This window comes from Trichosurus vulpecula, chromosome 2 (genome assembly GCF_011100635.1).
Source record: "Trichosurus vulpecula isolate mTriVul1 chromosome 2, mTriVul1.pri, whole genome shotgun sequence".
In the NCBI taxonomy this organism is placed as follows: Eukaryota; Metazoa; Chordata; class Mammalia; order Diprotodontia; family Phalangeridae; genus Trichosurus; species Trichosurus vulpecula.
This window is the reverse complement of record NC_050574.1, coordinates 21,100,389-21,122,314: the sequence shown is the minus strand read 5'-3', so window position 1 is coordinate 21,122,314 and position 21,926 is coordinate 21,100,389. Positions and strand designations below refer to the sequence as shown.

General features: G+C 37.9%; 1 protein-coding gene across 5 annotated transcripts in view; it reads right to left on the bottom strand.

The window, feature by feature from the left end:
• The window catches only part of RERE (arginine-glutamic acid dipeptide repeats), a 591,056-nt gene that overhangs the window by 151,817 nt on the left and 417,313 nt on the right, over positions 1 to 21,926 (bottom strand). For all 5 annotated transcript variants that reach the window (XM_036742474.1, XM_036742475.1, XM_036742476.1 and 2 more), the window contains one exon: positions 18,731 to 18,830. In XM_036742474.1, the coding sequence (XP_036598369.1) occupies positions 18,731 to 18,830 (100 nt within the window). The remainder of the gene's footprint in view (positions 1 to 18,730; positions 18,831 to 21,926) is intronic.

The following is a 21,926-nucleotide window of genomic DNA, read 5'->3' as shown; positions in this document are numbered from 1 at the left end:
AGGGTTTCCAAGTCCATAAAAAATTTCTAAAAGACAAGCTTTCTTTTCCCTTTTGGGTTTGTCCCTTAGGCCTGAGCAAATGTCTTCCTGTTGATTCTCTTTTGGTTCCTGCTTGCTCATTAATGCACTGGGAGTCATTGCTTCAGTCAGTAGGAACAGGCAAATGCTAGGGCTGGGGGGTGGGGTGGGGGTGTCAGAGGCTGTAGGTGCCCAGCCCCCTCACAGCTGCTTGTTCTTTACATATACTTCTGGTGGGCCAGAAAAATGACTTGTTTCTTGTTAGAAACTATAAGATGTTTACTGATATTCAGTATCTCTGTTTATGTAAAAAAAAAAACCAAACCCAACAACGTCTTAATGACAAAGGGAGAGAATTGCTATCTGCTAACCTAAAGCATTATTAGCCATTTTTTTCCTCTCTCTTTCCCCCTACATGAGTGAGTCATCCAGATCAAACTACATTTAACTGAGAAATCTGAGAATTTTACTTTCTCAGAAGTCAGAAAAACTGACACCTCTAATTTAAAGTGGGGGGGGGAGCCCTACAAAGCAATGTCAATCAAAAGACATAGGTCTTATTCTCTATTCTGCTATTATCTATTTGTATGGGTTCAACAATCCATTAAAACAACATTTGTGCCTTAATTTCTTCATTTGTCAAATGGATACAATTCTTAGCTTTATTATGGGATCACTGTGAAATTAAAATTAGATAGCAAAAGCACTCTGGAAAATTAAAAATACCATAAGACTGTAAAGAACCATTTATTGCTATAGTATTCTTAATTTAGAATATTCCAACAACAGTGAGAATTGTCTAAGGTGAGTTGAGAGAGTGATGATTCACATACACTTACTTGTATGAACCTTCTAACCTAGGTGTCAAACTCATGGCCTACAACACTGAGTACAACTAGAACCAGATTAAAATGTAACTGGGGAACATTTAACAAAATAAATAAGACTACAATAAGGCAGAGGTTAAAATATGGTTTACTAAGTCCATATGTAGCCTTCAGGGATCCTTATGTATGGTTTGGTGGTCCCTCATTTCTGAGTTTGACACCACTGTTCCAACCTGCCTGTGATTAGCACATGGGAAGGACCACTCTACAAGAAGAAAAAACATTTCTTCATAATTGTGGGTGTTAAATCTATTTCTCTCACTCTGCCTGACAGATCATTCTCCTGCTTATTACTCTCAGTAATTTAATATATATAAGTCGTTTATTGGCAAGCTACTCAAAAGAATAAATAATACCTAATGATCACTGCCTACAGTTTAATTAACTCATGATTGAACTTTTCACAGTACTGCTATAAACATTAAATTATTGCCCTTCTTCAGAGCTGTCATGGAAGGAATCATTGTATTAATTGTTAACCATGCAGCTGAAATAATTCTTCAAGATTACAGACCTGTAGTCAGTCACATAGATATAGAATAAGCCTTAACTCCTGTTTTTAAAAATGTGCTTTTTATTTGGCTGGCGCAAGGTTTTAATTTAAATAAAAATCAGAATAAGCACATCTCCAAACACCTCATTTGTATTACAACAGTCATTAAACATCTCTGAACCTTTGGCAAATGTGATTAGCATAAACTCTGCATATTACCATCAGGTTTCAAGTTCCTGCTCTGGCTTCTCATCTGAGCTGCCATTTTCTGACTGCGTGATGTTGCAAATAAATTTTCCTTTTGGCATGGCTCAGCTGTCAGGCACCTCTGTTCTATAATGAACCCATGAATTACATCTCCCTGGTCTGACATTTCTGGTCTTGCACATCAAAATATTGTTCTTCAATTGTAATTTATAACTTAATTTAAACGTCCCTTTGACTGTGACCTTTTTAGATCAAAATGGCATTGCATCTGGCAGCTTCGACTCCAGCAAGGCATCCTTTGGCAATTATAGTCATTAGGATGGCTGTAGAAAAGCCTACCTGAGGTAGACTGCACAATATTTAATAACTGGAGACCATTAAGAACATTTTTAGATTTCAGAGCCTTTCCTCAGTGCAAAATTTGTTCCCTATACATGGGAAAGAACTGCCAAAAATCCATGTGAATATTCATGGGAAAGAACAAGGGAAGCAGAGCCAGAGAAAGACGCAGTCTCCCCCAAGCTCTGTCTACTTAAGCTGTACTTGTCACTGTATCTTATGAGGAAGAAGCCCTCTTCTTTTCCCTTAAGATGTCAATCCTCAAAAAACATTCAAAGCAATCCTTATTTCAGGGTCAGTAACAACATATGTTCATTCATCCCTTCATCCTGACTATCAGGGAGAGTTTGATTCAGGGGCAGGGGACAGAGAAGGAGCCACTCACGTTCCAGAAATGATGGTGATACAAAAACAAAAGGCATCAAAAAAATCTTTTATTTAAAAACAAAACCAAAAAGGGCTGGTGGAGGACGAAGTGCTAACTCACTGCTACTAGTTTAAAAAAAAAATAAAGTTTGCCAGAAAAGTGGTAGATTATTTAGACATTTCTTCGAGTGAAAATTTTAACATCAAAAATAAGCTCCTAGAATGGCAACCCTTGAGACATGTATACAAATAGAGGCAAATCACTTAGTTAATTTTTTTGTAAGGTATTAAATAGTTCCACACCACAAACTCTCACTTTGCTGAGCTGCAGACAGATTTCAACGACCTGAAGAAACCTAGTATTAATTTTCTGTACCACCTAGTACCATCTAGTGGTATGCTCTTCCACACCAACTAAACAGGTTTTCTTTCTTTAACAACAAGAGTAAAGGACATTGATTATTTTAATGGTGGTAGAAGGAAACAAGTACAAGGAAGTAATGGGAAGCAGTGGCAATACTTGCATAGAAAACATGTTTTTATATGATCTTCCATTTTACTGAGTATAAAAGCGCTCTTGCAGCATTCCCAAAATGCAATCCAATACGAAGAAGCAGCTTTTCAGAACTGGTTAATGAATCTAAAATTTTTAATAAATGCTTCATTTATTCATTCACTATTTAAGGTAAAATACGATTTATCCATTCACAGTCATTTGTACTCAAAACTCTGCTTTCCTAGAAGCACAGACTCCTAGAGATAATGAATTGTTAGATCACCTAATCAAGTTCCCCATCTGATGTAAACATCTCCTTTCTAGTCATATCCTGGAACATTGGTAGGGGGCTCCCTATTTCACAAAAGCTCATTGATTCACTGTAAGATGTTCAAAGTACAAGAAAGTGTTCCTTTTATGGAGATGAAATTGAATTCTACCTCCCTGAAACGTCCATCCAACTGCAGCTCCTAATGACGCCCTCTAGAGGACAGAACTTATCGGCATCCTAACTGCTCGTCTTAGATTAGAAGCTCCTAGAGGATAAAGACCTAGCCTGACTAATTCTGAACCATGATGAAGTAAATGTGACATGTCTTCATTAAAAGTCATCATTATCAACTAGTGTGCTATCTGCATTTCATTTGTTAGATTATCTATAAACAACCTCAAGCTCTTGACAAACGTAGATAATTATTATTGGTACATAGGATGGCAACTAGGACAAAATCTGGCAGGATGAATTTTTTGATTGGGAAAGAAAAACCTTTAAGGGAGAGGCAGGAAACATGTAAAATATAAGTCTACTCTCAAAATTATGTCACCTGCGGGGGTAGGAAATCCTCTATTGTATTATTCCCTACTTTAGCATCTTGACTTTTCTCTATCTTGATTGGGTATCAAGTGGCAGATCTTCCCAAGGAGACATTTGTCCTGATGGCTCTGGAGGAAAAAGTGAGGCTGGTGATCTTGCACAGTCCTCCCTCACTCAAATCCAAGTCAACTGCTAGTCATGTCATCATTCCCCTGATGTCATGGTCCTCTTCGAAAATGAAGGATAAACACAACCTGTGAGTAGAGTGAGCTGCCTGAAAGGGAACCCAGCTAGTTGGGTACTCAGCTTGTCCTCTCCCTTAGAAAGTAAATTTTGATGGCAAGAAGCTACCCACTTAACTTGGGGTTGGTTCCTTCCCTCCCTCCCTCCCTCCCTCCTTCCCTTCCTTCCATCCTGTTCACTCTGAGGCTCAAAGTTTAGACTACAATAGGTCCCAGCCCAAGCATGAATGTCAATGGTAACTGTTTCTCTTTGGAACAGCAACCCTGAGGGTCTTCCCCTCCCAGCTTGATTTTTTTTTTCTTTTTCTTTTTCTTTTGTCTAATTAAAGAGGCCATTCCTAGGCTCACTTCTTAAAGAGGCATATTCACTGAATGGACATTACCTCACTCAAAGTGAGTACAAGAAAAGGCCTGAGTCTAAAAGGGCCAGGGTCTCCCAATGCACCCTGAGCCATCTCCAGTCGTCCTGATGACTATCATGTCACTGGCCCCAGATGGCTCTGGAGGAGAAAGTGAGGCTGGTGACCTTGCACAGCCCTCCTTTACTCAAATCCAAGTCAACTGCAAGTCATGTCATCATTTCCCTGATGTCATGGTCCTCTTCGAAAATGAAGGACAAACACAATGTCCTAATATCATTCCTCTAGCATAATTTTTAACCTAATTCCAAATCCTGGTCTTTTATTGTTATTCGGATCCTGCATGACCTGGTTTCCCAATACCAGAACAAATAGTTGGCAAGTATAGACTTGTAATCTGCTGATGAATTGCTTCCTTTGCCAGAGGATCATAATTCAAGTGTTTTTTTCACTTTAGCATAAAACTTAAATAAAAATCAGATACTAGTGCTAGTATCAATAATGATAAAAGCCAGTGGAAAAAAATAACAATTTCCTGTCTACTATATTCTTAGTGATTACATTTTAGTACATTTTAATAACTCTAGAACAAAATAATCTAAATTATTTTCTCCCCTTCGCATCTGCTATGTAGTCTCACAGCTCTCACAATGCTAACTGGAAAGCAGACATCAATATAAGAATTTTGTATTTTCAGTGCATAAACTTGAAATAGGATGCCAGCTTTGTTTGAGAGAAATGTGAAATTGATTTCCTTCTGGCTTAAAAGTCAAGACTTAAAGACTGGTCCAAGAGGTCCTGTAGAAACAATGGAGAGAAAGTGGGCAGGGGTGGAAAGGAGTATTTTACTTCAATATGGACTTTATTTTGTCTACATAATCTCCCTCCTCTTCCCCTCCCCACAAAAAAGGTTTTGCTGGGAGGCAATGAAATATTTGAAGTAGTCTCCTCCTTCCACCATCCTAGAACCTTCCAGACATACAATGGATTATTGTTACTGGATTATTTTTCAACAAAATCTGACCAATTCAGACTACACCTTACAGGAATTTGTTCTTATCTATTCAGGTCTTTGTAAGATAACTCAAACTCATTTACCTACTCCAATTCAATCTAACTTTCTAAGGATAATGTGTTGAACTGATAGCATTAAAATGTACTGATTACTCAATTATCCTACTAATTTTTGAAATGATTGTAATGCAGTTCCCATACTTGCTGGACAAAGCTATTATACAGTACTCTCTGGAAAATAATCCTCTAAGATAAATAAATGTATGCTTTGCCTGCATCCTCTCTAAACAATTTCAGGGTATTGCAAAGTTGGAATGGTCAAATACTCCATTAGAGGCCATTTGTAGTAGTTCTGTCTGCTGGGCACAGTGAGACTAGTATTCTTTTAAAATGAACAGTATTTGTTCTGGGCTGTTATTTATTTAGCACCAGATATATGCAGGCCAATTATAGATGATATAGTTATAAGAAGAAAGACCCTTCATGGGAGAAGCTTGCCCTATTAAAGGCACAGTAAAATCTGAGTAATAAAAATGGCTTGTCCACAGGAGTTTGTCGTCATAGTAATTTCTAGCATATATTTAAAGGGTTTCCTTTGGTTTTCATGCTTGGCTTGTCTGTAGTAAATGAACAAGAAAATCTATTCCACTAGCAGGTTAAGACAGATGGTAATTTGTATGGATGACATCTCCCAAATAGTAGAATTTTCCAAAGTTGATATAACAGTGCCACATTTGTCACTCAAAATGACATGCTACCATGTAACACTTTGTTCTGCAAATGCAGAATAATCTTATTACCAAAGGGAAGCAGGCCTTAGCATGTATTAGCTGGATAGTCTCACCTGGCCACTGGGCTTTTTAAAGAAAAGAAAGAAAAATCACAATGGAAAATAACTACATATTGGCATACATCAGCAGACGCCAGGATATCCAGTTAAAGATAAAAACCAACTACAACTCTGAATTTTTTAGCCATTTATAATCATTTCCCCATTTTATCAAAGCAATGGTTGCTCCTCTCTTCACCAAAATCTTAACAAACTGGGCTTTACATGCAGAAGTTATCTTTCCCTTTAAAGGCAAAAAGAGCCTTAAAAGAAGGAAATAATCACATGGAGAGATAGACAGCATTTCAAATGCAAAAACAGGTTGATAAGTATACTAGCCATTCATACCAGGAGTCGGTTAATAGAAGCTGCCCTCTTAGGATATGGTCTTGAAAGGATAAGAAAGCAGACTATAAAACTGATAGGTAACTGTTCCTCCCTTTTTAAACAAGGACTAGAATAAAAATGAGTAATTTAACCCATTGTTAACTAACACAATGAATAGAAAATAGTTGCTTTGATGTTTTATTAAATTATTATGATGATGATTATTTAACCCACTGATATAGTGCTTGGGGGAAGAGAGAAAAAATTTGTAGTCTAAGCAATTCCAAGGCTAAAGAAACACATCTCCTTGGTCTACTATAGAAATGATCAATGAGAGAAAAGTCTACCTTTAGGTCCCTCCAATGCTAGAAATGATCATGATGTTCGGCATGTATCACCTTTGAAATTTTCTATGAATTGGCAGATATAGGACACCAACCTTCCACAGCAGAGCAATGACAAATCTGCCAGTGCTTATGTTTGGAAACCTCCTTTCTCAGCAGTTTTGAGAGATTTTGAAAATAAAAGGCTAGGCAACATCCAAATGTTCTGTTTATTAGACATCTATTTAAATATCATTCCCTGTGACCAACATTTTCTTTTAAAGAAAAGCTGGGGCTGCATTCTTTTCATTTTTGCATCTGCTGAAAAAAAGAGACAACACTAAACAGAGCACCTGCAGAATGTCACAGCACAGCACCCCAGCAAAAGCCTGGACTGTTCCCCTTTCAATTCTTGAAAATTAATAAAACCATTTCCTATACTCTGGGTACTAATTTAAAAATTCAAGCTAATGTGCTTAGAAGCAAAAAAGTATTCTCAAATTCCAAAATAGATAAGCCCCAATGACAGGAACAGATGAGTGAAGAACCTGCAAAGAAGCGAGGAGCCAGAAGGATAAGTCTAGCTGCAGTGCTTCCATTCCTGGGAAGCCAGCATTCTGTTTGCTTTTTTATTAGGACCTGTCCCCCTGTTCCATTTTGAACATGGAATTAGAAATTAATGAAAGTGCACATTCAACAAGGACTTCTTTTAATGCCATTAATTACACCAGCGAACCATGATTTTCAACTCATGACATTCAGTCTTAATGTCTTCAAAAATTTTGTGCAAGTGCAGTTTTCATCTTTTAATCAGAATGTATGCTACAAATGTTTTGTATAGTGAACTAGTTTTTAGTCTTTATGGAGACCACAGAAATGAAAAATCAATCCTATTTTTAGTCAGAATTAATTTTAAAGATTGGACTGTAGAGAAAAGAGAGTAAAGGCTGATTGATTACTTCTATTAAAATGATGGTTTAAGAAGCTGGAGAATGAAGTATAACATGAGAATTTAGTTCTCCAGAACTAAGAAAAGAAAACCTGGTTACCAAAATGGGAAGTGAATCTTAGGCAGAAAATGTTTGGCAATCATTGAGCCAGACTAAGCTTCTCTCCATCCTATAGCACAAAGCAAAGGAGAGCTCGTTAAAATTTAAGTAAAGAAAAAGTTAAGGATAACAAGAAGTCCAATCAGTATAATCAATGTAACCAGCAAGTTAAATAAAGGATTGGTCCATATTTTATGAAAAACAATTAAGACACTAATAAATCAGGTTTCTGCTTACAGAACTTTTTATGAACTACAATCATTTGTTTAAGAAACCTTCACTGGAATTATCATCATCTCAAAGTATGGGCTGGCTAAACTCAACATTTATCATGTACTGACATACATGGCACTACTCAGGCACAGAGGAAAACAAGATTATTCAGACATATTTTCATTTACTCTGGCCAACAAAAGGGTAATTGAAGGCTTAATTTCTTTTGTTAAACCAAACACCCCAAATGTAAGCAAGTCCCCCAGTACATGTCTTTTTCATGGGTAAAGGCAGGAAAAAAAGCTGGATCCCCAGAGCAAGGGCAATGGTTCAGTGCTCCTCTCAATTGCCTCAAGATGGCGATACTAACTCATTCTATCAAGGAACCCAACTCAACTGGAAGAGTGGGACAAAGCGTATGCAAATATACAGACGACTGCTCTGAAGTTCAAGCTTAACCATTTTCTTCATTTCTTAAAAATTTTTACTTAAAACTTGTTTTTTCAATGGTTAATAAAGAGCTCAAATATTTAGCTAAGATGCCCCTTCACTGCTATTGAACTATATACAGCAAAGGTGTCAAACACAGCTGGGTGTGGCCCAGACCACTCCCTGCTGTGGTGTGAACCAGATTGAAATGCAATTGGGAAATATTTAACAAAATGAATAAAAATATAAGAAAAAGGTAACTTAATCAATATACAGCCCACGGGCATCCTTACATAGATTGGTGGCTCTCCTTTCTATCTGAGTTTGCCATCACCGATGGAGAATGACGCCTGCCACCATTACAGAAATCCTGGATGAAGGACATAATGAACTAGTATTTCAGTATCGTAAAGAGCTATGGCACTGGTATGGGTATGCCCTCCAGTGTTGCTTGGTCTCACCAATATCGTCAAATAGTAGCACATATTTGTATAGCGGCAGCGTGCCCCCATGCTCATGCCCCACGCCCTCTGTTCTGTAGCTCACTGTAACCTAACAGCATGCTGCCACCAGATGCAGGGCAATCTGCTTTTCACTACTTAAACCTCCTGAGGGAGAGAGACTGAGGGCAGCCAGGGAAGGGTTGAGGCCTGCTCCTCACCAAACAAGAGTAGGATGTGGGCAGGATGTTCTGGTACAGACTGTAGCAACAGCAAGGACACTGCTAAGCAGCTATCGGAGCATGTGGATCAGGTTGTGGTGCTCTGCTACTGTTGCTGGTGGGTGGGGTATTCAATAATCTCACCTTAGTAAAGGTTAGCTTTCTTAGATGGTAATTCATCAGGCAGTTTTCTCATGGGACTTCTCAGTGTCTAGTTCTGGAGAGAAAGGTTCAAGCACTTTATCTCTTGTGCATAATTCTTATCTTAGGTACAACAGAGAGTTTAAGAAAATTGGAAAAATATGTCTAGTCCTCCATCTTCTGGGATACATGATTTATATTTAAGTTGACCTCCCTCCCCAAAAGAATAAAAGATTCTTGAGGGCAGGGATTATTTCAATTTGTCAATGTATCTAAGCACAGGGCCTAATATATGATAGGGACTTAATAACTGCAAATTAAAAGCAAAGAAAGTGTTATTAATTATCTGGAACACTATGAGCATAAATGAAAGAACACTGCCTGAAAGCAAAGTTGACAGAAAAAAGGCAAATAAAAGCTCAACAGTCAGTGAGCATTCAGCACAGGGGCAAAGAGCCTTACGCACCTCAACAGTACCTCATGGTATCAGTATGGTACAGCTTAATATAATAATTAGCATTCACCCTTGAACTATTAGGCATGTGTTAAATTAGGTTCACACTTTCCATTTTTTAAAAATGCACTTAAACAGGGGAACTTCAGTTATCTTGAAAATCTTAAGTGGAATACCTTAGCCCCTGACTAGTTTTTAATCATTAGTCCCTGGTGGAGAAGAAAACGGCAAACCACTTGTATCTTTGCCAAGAAAACCCCAAATGGAGTCACAAAGAGAAAGACCTGATTGAAAAACAGCTGAACAACTGATGCCCAGAACAGTCAAACTCCTCACGCGCAGAAGAAGTCTGGGGAAAAGGCGATAAGGTAAGTGATACCTACTCTGTGGTCCAAATGTGCCCTCCACATTCCCCCGACATTGGAAAGTGGTTCTCCAAAAGGGAACTGGGGGCAGAGAAGGAAATATCTGGGAGAGACAGCAGACACCTAAGTAGAACTGGCACGATCCGGGGAAAAGAATGCTGAACCAGATATCTCAAGACAAACTGAGCCTCTGCTACTGTGGGATCCTGGGCCTAAGACCTTGGCCTCTTCTGACCTAAAGCTACGATCTTATCATCAGCAAAAGTGGCTGGAGAAAGGAAAAAGGCTGAGCCAAAGATTACATAACACAGAAGGAGGAGAAGGAAGTTTGAGCACTGCCCAAATCAGGTTAGCCCTAGACACAAGGGAGGGCTGGCATGGATAGAACAAAATAGAAAAAGACACTGGGAGCAGAAGACCTGTTAACATCTTGGTTAGAGAGTAACGACAACTGGCTTTATAAGGTAAGTAGAGTAAATATTACTATCCCTGTTAGTTACAGAAATAGGAATGCCATAGCCACAGAGCTAGGGTCAACCACCAAGATGCTGTTCCCCTGCACCAATTTCAAAATTTGGGGTTTAAGATGCTTAGTCAGTTAGATGTTCATATAAATACCAAAAGGTGTTCTACTTGAGAAGAGAGACAATGAATTAGTCATTTCTGGATCCTCTCAGTGAAGTGCACAGTACCTTAGATACAGGAGGTGCTCAATAAATGTTTTAATAAATAAATGTTTAAATAAATGTTTTAAATAAATAAATGATTAAAGCCTGTTCTCCAAAAAATTCCAAACTAGGTTCCTTAAATGTTTTCCTTGATACCTGTAGTTAAGAAAAGGCTTTCTTTAGTATTAAAGGCCTAATTTCCTCAACTGAAAGGACATCTCATAGGTAACATTACTTGTCAAAATAAACTATTTCAGTTGTCTCTAATATGGGGCAGTCATCTGATGAAGTTGACTTCAAAATAAACTCAGGAATGAATTTCATGGGTTTTGTTCACTAGAGTACTTAATTGCTTCTCATTTCAAAAAAAGCAAAGAAGACTAGAAGCTAAACTTGAGACAAAGTTGCAGAGTAGCTAACAAGAGCTCCTTCAAAATTTAAATAAACTTTAAAAGGTATAACTTCCACCCAAAAGAAGGAAGAAGTGAGGCAGGAAAGTCTATCTGCGATCTAAAGGAAAGAGCACTGGCAGAAGACTTGGGTTCAAATCTCAACCTAACCATTTACTGGCTGTGTGTGTCATCTGCCAAGCCTCTTTGTGTTTCAGTTTACTTGTCTGGAAAATGTGGAAGATAATATCTATACTATGTGCCTTGCAGAGGACCAGTTGTGAGGAACAAGTGACATAATGGAGGTGTGGTACAAAGCTATTATTAACAAACACTTCTTTTATGATCTCTATCATCTCCCAATGAAGCATGTATGTCTCTAAAGATGTTTTTTTTAAAACATGAACTAGCGCATTAACAACAACTTTCAAATTTAGAGGACTCAAAAGTTTTCCAATTGTTCCTCAAAATATGTGAAAAGTAGCATTAAAATACAATTAAGTCACAGACTAAAATATAAAATTTTGACAGTAGGCAATAATCACTTGAAAGTGCTATTATGCTAGAAATTCTACACTGCTAAGCAACTTCCCTCATCTTCATTTGTGTCAGAGATAATTAACAATAAATCGCACATGACTCTATTATCATTATGAAGAAAACACCAGGAAGTAACAGGTCACATTCATTTATATGAGGTTCTACTCATTTACTAAATTTCCAAAATAAGAAAGTGCATAGCATATCAATTATTCCCATTAATCATTTAGACCATGCATTAAATTTTTGAAAAAATAAAACAAAACACTGTTCTAGCTCAAAAAGAACTCAAGAAAGCTTAAACAAAGAGTGTCTAGCAACTAGGAAAATTTGGCATTTCTTCTGAGTGGACCAGCAGTAGGACTGTCAGGCTTACCGTGATTCTAAGCTTGGGTCAAGTGTCAAATCAAAAAGAGCCAAATGGCAACTCAATGTTGGAAGAACAGATTTCATTTGGATTCTGTTGAGTCATGCCCACTATATATCAATTCCGGGTCCAGGATGGTTTAGTCCAGTCCATTTAAAGTGAACAAACAGGAAGTTTCTGACAGTTTTTAAATGTTTCAAATTGCAGCTTTAATTTTTTTTAAAAAATGAAAAACGAAAAACAAAACAAAAATGAAAATGATCCCTCTCAACTGAATGGGTGATTCCCAGCTCTTCTTCCCTGTAACCCCAAGAGCATATGATATCTTAAACTCTGCAAGATCACTTTTGATTTTACCTTCAACACTAATAAAAGCTAACATATAAGCTTTATTGACTAGGGATGCAAAAATATACTACAGTTATCTGGATGCACAGAAATAAGCTGAATCACTAAAATGCAGTAACTCAAGACAGTATTAAGCCCTTGGGATCTTGTCAAATTAAAAAAATCTATTTTACCCATCTACAGGCCCCTGCTGGTCGAAGAGGAAGAATTATATAATGTTACCCAGGTACTGAAAAAATAATGGGAAAAAAGTTTTGAGATAACTGTCATCAATTATTTGAAGGTCTCTCATGTGGAAAACAGATTAGATTTGTTCTGTCTGGCCCCAGAGGGAAGAACTAGGAGCAAGAGGGTGAAAAGCACAGAGGCAAATTTAGGCTGATGTCAGAATAAATCTTCTAACAATTAGAACTACTGAAAAGAGGAACTGGCTGTTGTAGGAGAGTAGAAGTTTCTCCCCCACACCCCTGTCCCCACACTCACATACACATACACATACACCACACACACACACACACACACACACACACACACACATGCGGTCTTCAGGGAGAATCTGAATGATGATATGTATAGCAAGTATATTGCAGTGGGGCAGCTGGGTGGCACATTGTGTGCAGCACTGGATCTGGAGTCAGGAAGACTGGAGTTAAAATCTGCCTTGAAGTACTTAATAGCTGCAGGACCGTGAGTGACTCACTTGACCACTGGTTGCCTCAGTTTCCTCATCTGTAAAATGGGACAATAATGGCGCCTACCTCTCAGACTTGTGAGAACAAAAGGAGATAGGATTTTTAAAGCACTATATAAACACTAGCTGTTATTATTAGTGAAGGTTCTTTTTCTACCTTGGGTTTGACTAGAATAGTGGCGAAAATACCTTCCAATTTAGAAATTCTATAATTTTGAAATTACAAAAGAACTGGAACATGATGAAGTATAAAGATCAGTTTGTCATAAATCCCAATTTAAATGTGAACTCACTCAAGGAGAATGGATGCTTTCAGCAATGCCCTAATTTCCATTAACCTCACCTCCTTTGTGACAGGGTCAACAGCCTGAGATGCAAGCCATGCCTTAACATATGTATAGATATGGTTTACCTCCAAGTCAGTATAAGTTTTAACAAAGTCTCTCATGCTTTCCTTATGGACAAGATGATGACATGGGCCAGGCCTGGGGAACGTGTGCTACCAGGAAGTATGAAAACTCTGTCAATTGGGTTAGGAAAATATTTAGTAAATAACTACAGAAATGTCCCAAGAGGAATAATGCTAGTGAATGTGGACTGGAAAGAACTGCTAAGAAAGGAGGAGATGGAGTCAGGTAGGAAAGCCTGTTACGGAGCACCTTAAAAAAAAACAAACTGAAAGATCCAGGAAAAACTTCTACTGGAGAACCAAATGAATGGAGTTCAGATGAGAAACCCTTTTTCATGCTGTGCTGGAAAAAAAAAATGACAATGACCCAGTGAAAGATGAGCTGATTGGTCTCCACAGTGATTAGAAACTATGAACTGATTTCCAAGCAATGAAGCTACATAATTTTAGATGTGTCCTTTAAGAACAATGTTTACCAAATGTTATCACAAGACTTTAATTCCGCTTACAAGAACCTGTCTCTGTGAATTAGCCTCCTCTAGTCCTCTTATCCAGCAAATCCAAAGAAAAAAAGCTGAAGGCTGAACACAATATGCAGACATCTCTTTCAATAACTATACTGAGAAAAAATATTGTAGGTTGACAATGAGAATCATAACTTTATTATACTAAAAATGTTAGGCACAAGATAAATTTTGATTTATAAAAATTAGTTTCTTCTTATGCATAAAGGCATGATGAATTTCAGAATTTCCTTTCATTCATATTAAACAGGGGATACAAGAAGGTTTATTCAGAGTCAAGGCATATTCTCTCCAAAAGGTAAGTTTAAAACCCCAGGGCTGGGGTTTTATGGTTAAATTGATTTTAAAGTGATTGAAAGAACAGACAACCAAAACAGTCATTAATGGCAGGAGACACCTAGGGAACCTATGCTGGGTCCTGTGCTGCTCAGCACTTTTTATCAATGACTTGACTAAAGGCATAGATGGCACAGGCCTCAAGCTCTTACACACATCCCACGGCAGCTCTTCTTCTAAACCTTTATTCTCGTTCCCTACAACTGAAACCCCAACCTCAGCAGAGTACTGGATCTGCTTGATTGAGGAAAAAAAAAACCAAAACAAAACAAAAAAAAAAAACAAAACAAAAAAAACCCAGAAGCAATATACTGTTAAGTTCCTTCTTCGCTATTCAATACCTCTAAATACGTCTAGACCATCTCTCAATCTCTCCAACCTTGTTCCTCATTCTAAAGTGATCCATCTAGCCACCTCCTACTGGTAGTACTCTGAATACCATTCCCCCAAGTCTCCTCCCAGAGTCTGCCCCTTAATCCTTCTCCCTCTGCTCTCTTTCATGATATTACCTTCTCCAGGGACTCCACCTACCTATTTGACTTCAAACTTACAGTGATGGTTCATCCTCTAGATCAAGTCCACTAACCATGGGTGTCTCCCAAGGCTCTACCTTGGACTCTCTCTTCTCTTTTCAAAATATTCGTGTGTGTGTGCGTGTGTGCGTGTGTGTGCACGTGCGCACGCTATTTATTTATTTTATTTGGTGATCTCATCAGATCTCACAGATTCAATTAACCTCTCTATGAAAATGGCACCCAGATATACATATCTATGTATGTATGTACGTATAGATAGGTAGCTATCTCCCCAGTCTCTCCTGAGCTAGGCATTTTAAACTTAACATGTCAAAACCAGAACTTAACTCCCAAACTCCACCTTCTTCCAAGCTGCTTTATTACTATTTAGGGTACCAACACATACCCAGGTACCCAGGCTTGCAATCTTGGTGCCAGCTCATCCCAAATATCCAATCCGTTGACAAATCTTGTCATTCTACCTTCTCAACATTTCCTGAATACACTGCCTTACTCCCATAGCGACAAACCCAAGTGCAGGCTCTCATCATCTCTCACTTGGTTGGCTGCAAGGAGATCCGACCAATCTCCTTGCTTCTACTCCATCCCTGATCAATCCAGCCTCCAATGTACAGGTCTGATCTTGGGTCACAAGCCCTAGGAAATAACCTCTAATGGCTCCTTGTCCCATCTAGGTTGTGTCTGGCATGTAAAATACCTGATAATTTGGTCCCTTCTTACATAAGCAGAGCAAAGGGCAATGGTGAGGGACTACAGGACATATACAAAGGGCTGGAGGAACTTCAATGGCTATGGTAGGGCTGATGGTAAGGTTTAGTGCTCTCCATCTCATCAGAAGGAATGGAGCTATTGCCTTATCCAAGTTATATAGGCAGTTACTTACTCAGCCTGGACAAAGGAAGGGGAGAATGAATTATCACTGAATGGCAGTCTTTCTGGGGTGGCTTGACAGATCTTGTTAGTTTTGCAGAGGAAGGGAGTCTTGTTCATGTATGAATATGGACTGCTTAGCTTTGAGGGGGTCCTTTCCAACACAAATTCTTTGATTGTGAGGGAAGTGATCTAGGTTTAGGTAGACAAGTGGGATATTAGCTAAAATTCCATTTAAATAGGGCAATTTACTAAACATCCAACTGAAATTTCCAATGTATTTCTTCAATCCCTCCAACCAGATTCACTACACATCCAGGCAAACATCTTTTCCTGTGCTAATACTTCCTGTGTTTTCATTAAAATATCTCCAAGCTATAGCCATCGCTTAGCTTAACTTTTCCACCCAGTCCTTCCACTGTTTCTTACTATTAACAAGGGCTGCTGCTTCATCCTCTATCTCTTACAGATCCTAGATATTGAGAATTTTGCTTTTTATCCTTTACCCCCAACAACTGCCTTTTATAAGGGAGACACTTAATAAATGTTTGCTGAATTCCCTTTCAGAATGATCATTTCTCAGCACTCACTGGGATTACCCCCCAAGGACCTTTCTAATAAACTCACATAGCAAAAAAGAGAAGTCAGCACGCTCTTGGCTTCATAAGACTCCTTTCAGACCTTCCTTCTGCTGCTCCATCCTCCTTGACATCAGAATATAACTCAGAGTCTACTCTCAACCCCAAATTCTACCATCTTTGGCAATGTGAACATTTACATTAATGGTCCTTTTAACACATTTGCCTTCCAGTTCAGTCTCCACAACTCACATCACCACCATCTCTACTCTATCTTTTTTGTGAGATCTCCAGTCCTTCAATTTCATCTTTTTTCTCCTCCATTATTCCTATTAGAGATTCACTTTTCTACCTTTGGCCTTGATCTAATAGTGAGCCCATAGATTTAACAAGGCACTTCAGTGTAGTCCCCATGGTTTGAACAAAGTACAACCCTTCCTCTATGAATTCCTATTCCCCTTCTCTATTCTTAGTACCAGACTGCTCAGTGCTATTGGAGGAGGTAAAGAAAACAAGCTAATTGTTTCCACTCATGACCCTGTATGAGTATGTTCCTGTTTTTACTGCCTTACATTTAAATAGTACTTTGGGATTTACAAAAACGCTCTCTCTATATATTCTATCATGTAATATTCATACTGTCACAGTGAGGAAGATAGTGCAAATATTAATTTGCAGATGAGATTCAGAGAAATTGTGACATGTGCTATAGCAAAACAGGTTTGGGTGGAAGGGCTGGAATATGAACTTAAGTGTTCCAAGTCTAGAGCTTTTTCCATTGTATGACACTGTTTCACTTTTATTTTTAGGGGAGGCAATATGAGAGAGAATGGAGATGGGGAACTGAGTTGTGAATCCCTGTCCCAGCTTTGCTGATAACCTGTCATGTATAAATAACTTCATTGCTCAAATCATCAGCTTCCTCACTTCTAAAATTAGAAAGTTTAATGGGCTAAGCTAGCCCTAGCCTTAAATGATCCTTATAACAATCTTTCGAAGAAGCATGGCACAGTGAAAAGAAAAAATACTATTAGGTTAGTATGTTTTAAAATGGCCAAAAAAACTTATTGGAGGACTTTCAAGAAAAAAGAGAAACGGATTTATATGAAACAGCTGAAATAAGAAGAGTTAAGTATGACGTCTTCTGACGGCTCCCTTCTGGTTTTTAGCATGTCCAACAAAATCTAAAATAACAATTCAAAGCATAATCAAATATAACGGTAGTAGCCTGATAATGAAGCATGCTTCTCTCTTCTCAGAGGAACAGATGAGAGCCACCAAAGGAGGCATATATCTCAATATACAGTCAATGTTCATATGTTCATACAGTTTGTTGCAAGTGAAAGGTGTCATGGGGAAGGAGATGGGAAAGCAATGCCAAAAAAAAAAGAAAGAAAAAAAATAGTTCAGAAGTAAAAACAGATGAACAGGACACTTTTGACACCACGGTGTTAAATTTAATATACATTAAGTTTCTAGTTTCATATATAATCTCCTTTTTATGATCTCTATATATTAAAATGTAAATGCTTTCTAAATTCATAAAAAAAAGACAAAACTTAAAAAACACTTAAAAGGCAATCAATTTCAAATAACCCCAAAACCTACAAAAACTCTACCTAAAAGAGAACGATAGAGGGGTTGGGAGAAGACCAGGGCAAAAGACTTTATCAAACAGAGTGGCTTGCTTTCTTTAAAATAAAATTGATTTAAACATTATTAGATATATACTAGCTAAAGCATACCAATGGGGCAACTTGGCAGGATTAGGAAAAAAATTCTCTTATTTACCATATTGACTTTTGATATCATTAAAGGTTAAATCTTTCCCAAAAAGACTGAGCACCGAGCAACACTAGGGTTGCAATGACAGACCAAGCACAGGGCAAACATACATACATATACACATATGTGTGTGTGTGTATATATGTGTAGATAGATACACACACATATACATATACATAGGTACATATTTTAGTTCTCAATAGCTTTACAGAGGAAAGCCTCTGCCTCCATGTAAATCACATTAAAATTACACAAATTCAACCCAGAATAAGTGATTCCTGCACCAATATTTGAGATTATAGGAATACTGAGCCCCAGGTGATTAATTAATTAAAAATTCCACCACCATAAATATGCATAGCATTAACTTTAGGGTTTTCCAAGCCTATAAACAAGGATAATCTCCTCTGATGTTCAGAAAACTCATGAAGTACATTGTAAAGTGATGTTCACAAGGACTTATTAGATCACATCAGAATCTAACGGGAGGAATATAACCCAAATATCGTCCTGAAATTTCAGGATAAATTACCTACTCCAAAGATTTTAGGCCAGTTCAGAATGAGAAAACATTTACTTCACTCTACAATCAACACGTAGTCTCTCCCTTTTCTAACCCAAGAAAGAAATCCTCCTTTTTCTATTGGTGTTTACGAGACTTACTGTGTTGAGTGCATTGAGTGTGGTGTCATCCCGAGAGGCAGCAACACAGCCATCCTCAGTGGAACCTCCGTCACACATTCCCGCAAAAGCCGCCATGCTCCTTCATAGGAAAAAACAGGGAGAGGGAAAGCAGAAACCTTTAACCCTTTGTTTACCAGACTATATTTTCATTTGTATCAACCAGCCTGCAACTGGATATCATTCCCATGACAAACTAGAGTTCTCAGGGGTTTCTGACTCTTTTGTGGATATCAATTGAAGGTAATGATACTCATTCTGATATAATACCAAGGCAATCTTTCCACCATACAAAGCTAATTTCATTTTGGGGTATCTATGTTTTCTCTTTCTAGGGTCCACTAATACTAAAGATTCATAATTTTAGCTGGGATTCCATTGGTTAGTTAAAGATATTTCTATAGTTGTCATTCTATGAAGTCAAATATTCTCTGATGTTCCCATGAATAAATGATCTACTGTTTGACTATCGAAGGCTATTTTCCTATATACTGAAATAATTCCTAACATCCCTCTCCCCAAATTTAGCAGTCTTCTTACACTTACTCTCCCAATAGGTACTCTTCAATCCAATAAGACTAGCCTTCTAGTTGTACCACCTTCCCCCCCCCCCACCCCCGCCAAAACACTCTGGGGATTTTCTCTGGATGACTCCCATACCTGGAATGTCCTCCCTCCTCACTTCTACCTACTACCTATTGTCAAATCCCAACTAAAATATCCTCTTTCTGTGGAAGCCTTCCTCAATTCCTCTTAATTCTAGTGCCCTTTCTCTGTTAATTATTCCCTGTTTATCCTGTATATAAGCTTGCTTTGTATATATTTGTATATTGTATCCCAAAATCAATTGTAAGCTCCTTGAGGGCAGAGACTGTCTTTTGCCTCTCTATGTGTCTCCAGGATTTAGCACAAAGGCTTCCACATAGTAGTAGCTTACTGACTAACTGACTAGTTATGGACAACTCATTCTTTTTTTTTTTTTTTTTTTGGATAGGTCATATGGTTGGAAAGGTTTTTCTTCAAACACGTTTCAGCTGACCTTTCAGCATCTATCACCCAATGCTTCTAGTTTAGAGCTCTGGGGACAAAAAGAGGACATCTGGCCCTGGGCCATAACACAGCTCTGATGATCTTCACGAGGCTTATGTTTTTCAAATCTCCTTGGTTGCTGATAGATATTCATATAGTAGGGAATAAACTTCAGTACATTTCTTCTTCTTTGGATGCCCAAAGTCCTTGAATTGCAGTGCCCCAGGTAATAACACAACATTTTAGCCCTGATCTCACCAGAGTAGATCTATCTACAGAGTAGGACTATCACAAGGGCTAAATATAATGCCTCTCAAGGCAACCAACAATGGCATTTTGTCTTTTGCTTGTTTAGGGTTTTTTTTTTTTTGGTTTCCATGTTACACAGTTGACTCAAACTTAACCTGTGCATCATTAAAATTCTGATAACTTTTTGGACAAATTTTTGGATGCTCAAAGTCCTTGAATTACAGTGCCCCAGTTAACAGCATAACACTCTACCCCTTGTCTAACCAAATCTGGGCATAGCAGGACTACCCTATCTCAAGACCTAGATATAATACTCAGGGTAAACTAAAATTGCAATTTTTTATTTGTTTTTTGAGGGTTTCCATGTTATACAGTTGACTCAAACTGAGCTTATACATCACTATAATTCCAGGACCTTTTTAGATAAATTTTTATCTGGCTGTATTACCCCCATTTCATACTTCTGACGATTATTTTAACACAAATCTAAAATGTTATACTCGTCATTGTTAAATGTTTTCCTTTGTATATTCTGCCCAGCTCTTGTATCCTTACAGCTCTTTTCTGACACTGCATCATCCAGTGCAGCAGCACTCCCTCCCTACTAGCTGTCAATCACCTTTGACTTTGATGATTATCCTCGCTATTCCTCTAGATAAAATGTTAACAGGACCAAGGACACATTTCTGACTCATTCCACTAGAAGGTAATTAATACCAGTCAAACCTTCCTACTAGACCAAAGATAGCAAAAATCCACATTAACGAAGGACTTTGAGGGTTTGCAAAGCACTTTGCTCACAAGAAGGTGCAAGTATTTCCTCACTTCCCAGCTCCTAACCAGACCCCTACACTCCTCTTCCTCTTCTCTTCACCCTTTGGGAATACTCTGAAATACTGTCCTTTCCCCATTAGGATACAAGGTCCTTGAGGGTAAGGACTAACCTGGTATCCTTAATGCTAATGAATACGTAAAGAATAAATTCTCCCCCTCCCCTTCTTTTCTCCCTCTCTGATTCCACTTCCAACTCCCGCTACATTAATATTTACAGAACAGAAAACAGGATCAACAAGGTGAAGCAACTTAGCAGGTCTTACCATTAACCTAATCTTAACCCTAACCCTCTATCCAAGTTCCTTCAGGGCAGAGACTGTGTGTCATAGTTTATCATTATATGCCTATGGCCTAGAACACTACCCTGGATATATTAAATGCTTATATAGTATAAACATAAATGTTTATTGAATTGAATACATTATATAGGTACTTTAATATACCAAAAGTAAATTCATTTATTTACACTTTTTTTTTTTTAAAGATACTGACATTCAATCTACCTCTGGCCTAAATAAAAAAGGAAAACCAAGTAAAAAAGAATAGCTTCTCTGGAGCACCAAATTAAAATGTACTTGGAAAATGTTTAACAAAATAAATAAAAATGCACTGTATGTACTTATGAGGTACATACTGTTGGCATAGGTAATGCTCATTCATGGTTTTCTAAGTCAATACATGGCCCCCTGCTCTAGCACAGTCATCTGGCAGACATAAGCATTTTCACTTTGTAATTGATGTTGACTTTTGCATTCTACCACATAAAGTTATGCTTGCCACACAACCTGGTCTGGTTCTGTACAGAGGTTGCGTATTAAAATGGCAAAGCGATACATAATAACAGAAGTTTGGGTATGCTGCAATTTGCCAACCAGATTTCTTCAAATCAATTGAAATCATCTTTTTTCCCCCTGAATGATCATTCCAGAAGCTGGCAAAAACACTTAAAAGAATTATGGAACTTTAAAGTCACTGAAATAATTTCTACACAGTCATTCTCTGAGTATTCACATGTTGATGATTACTAATTTTATAGTAAACATGCTATAATGTCTACCTATGATAA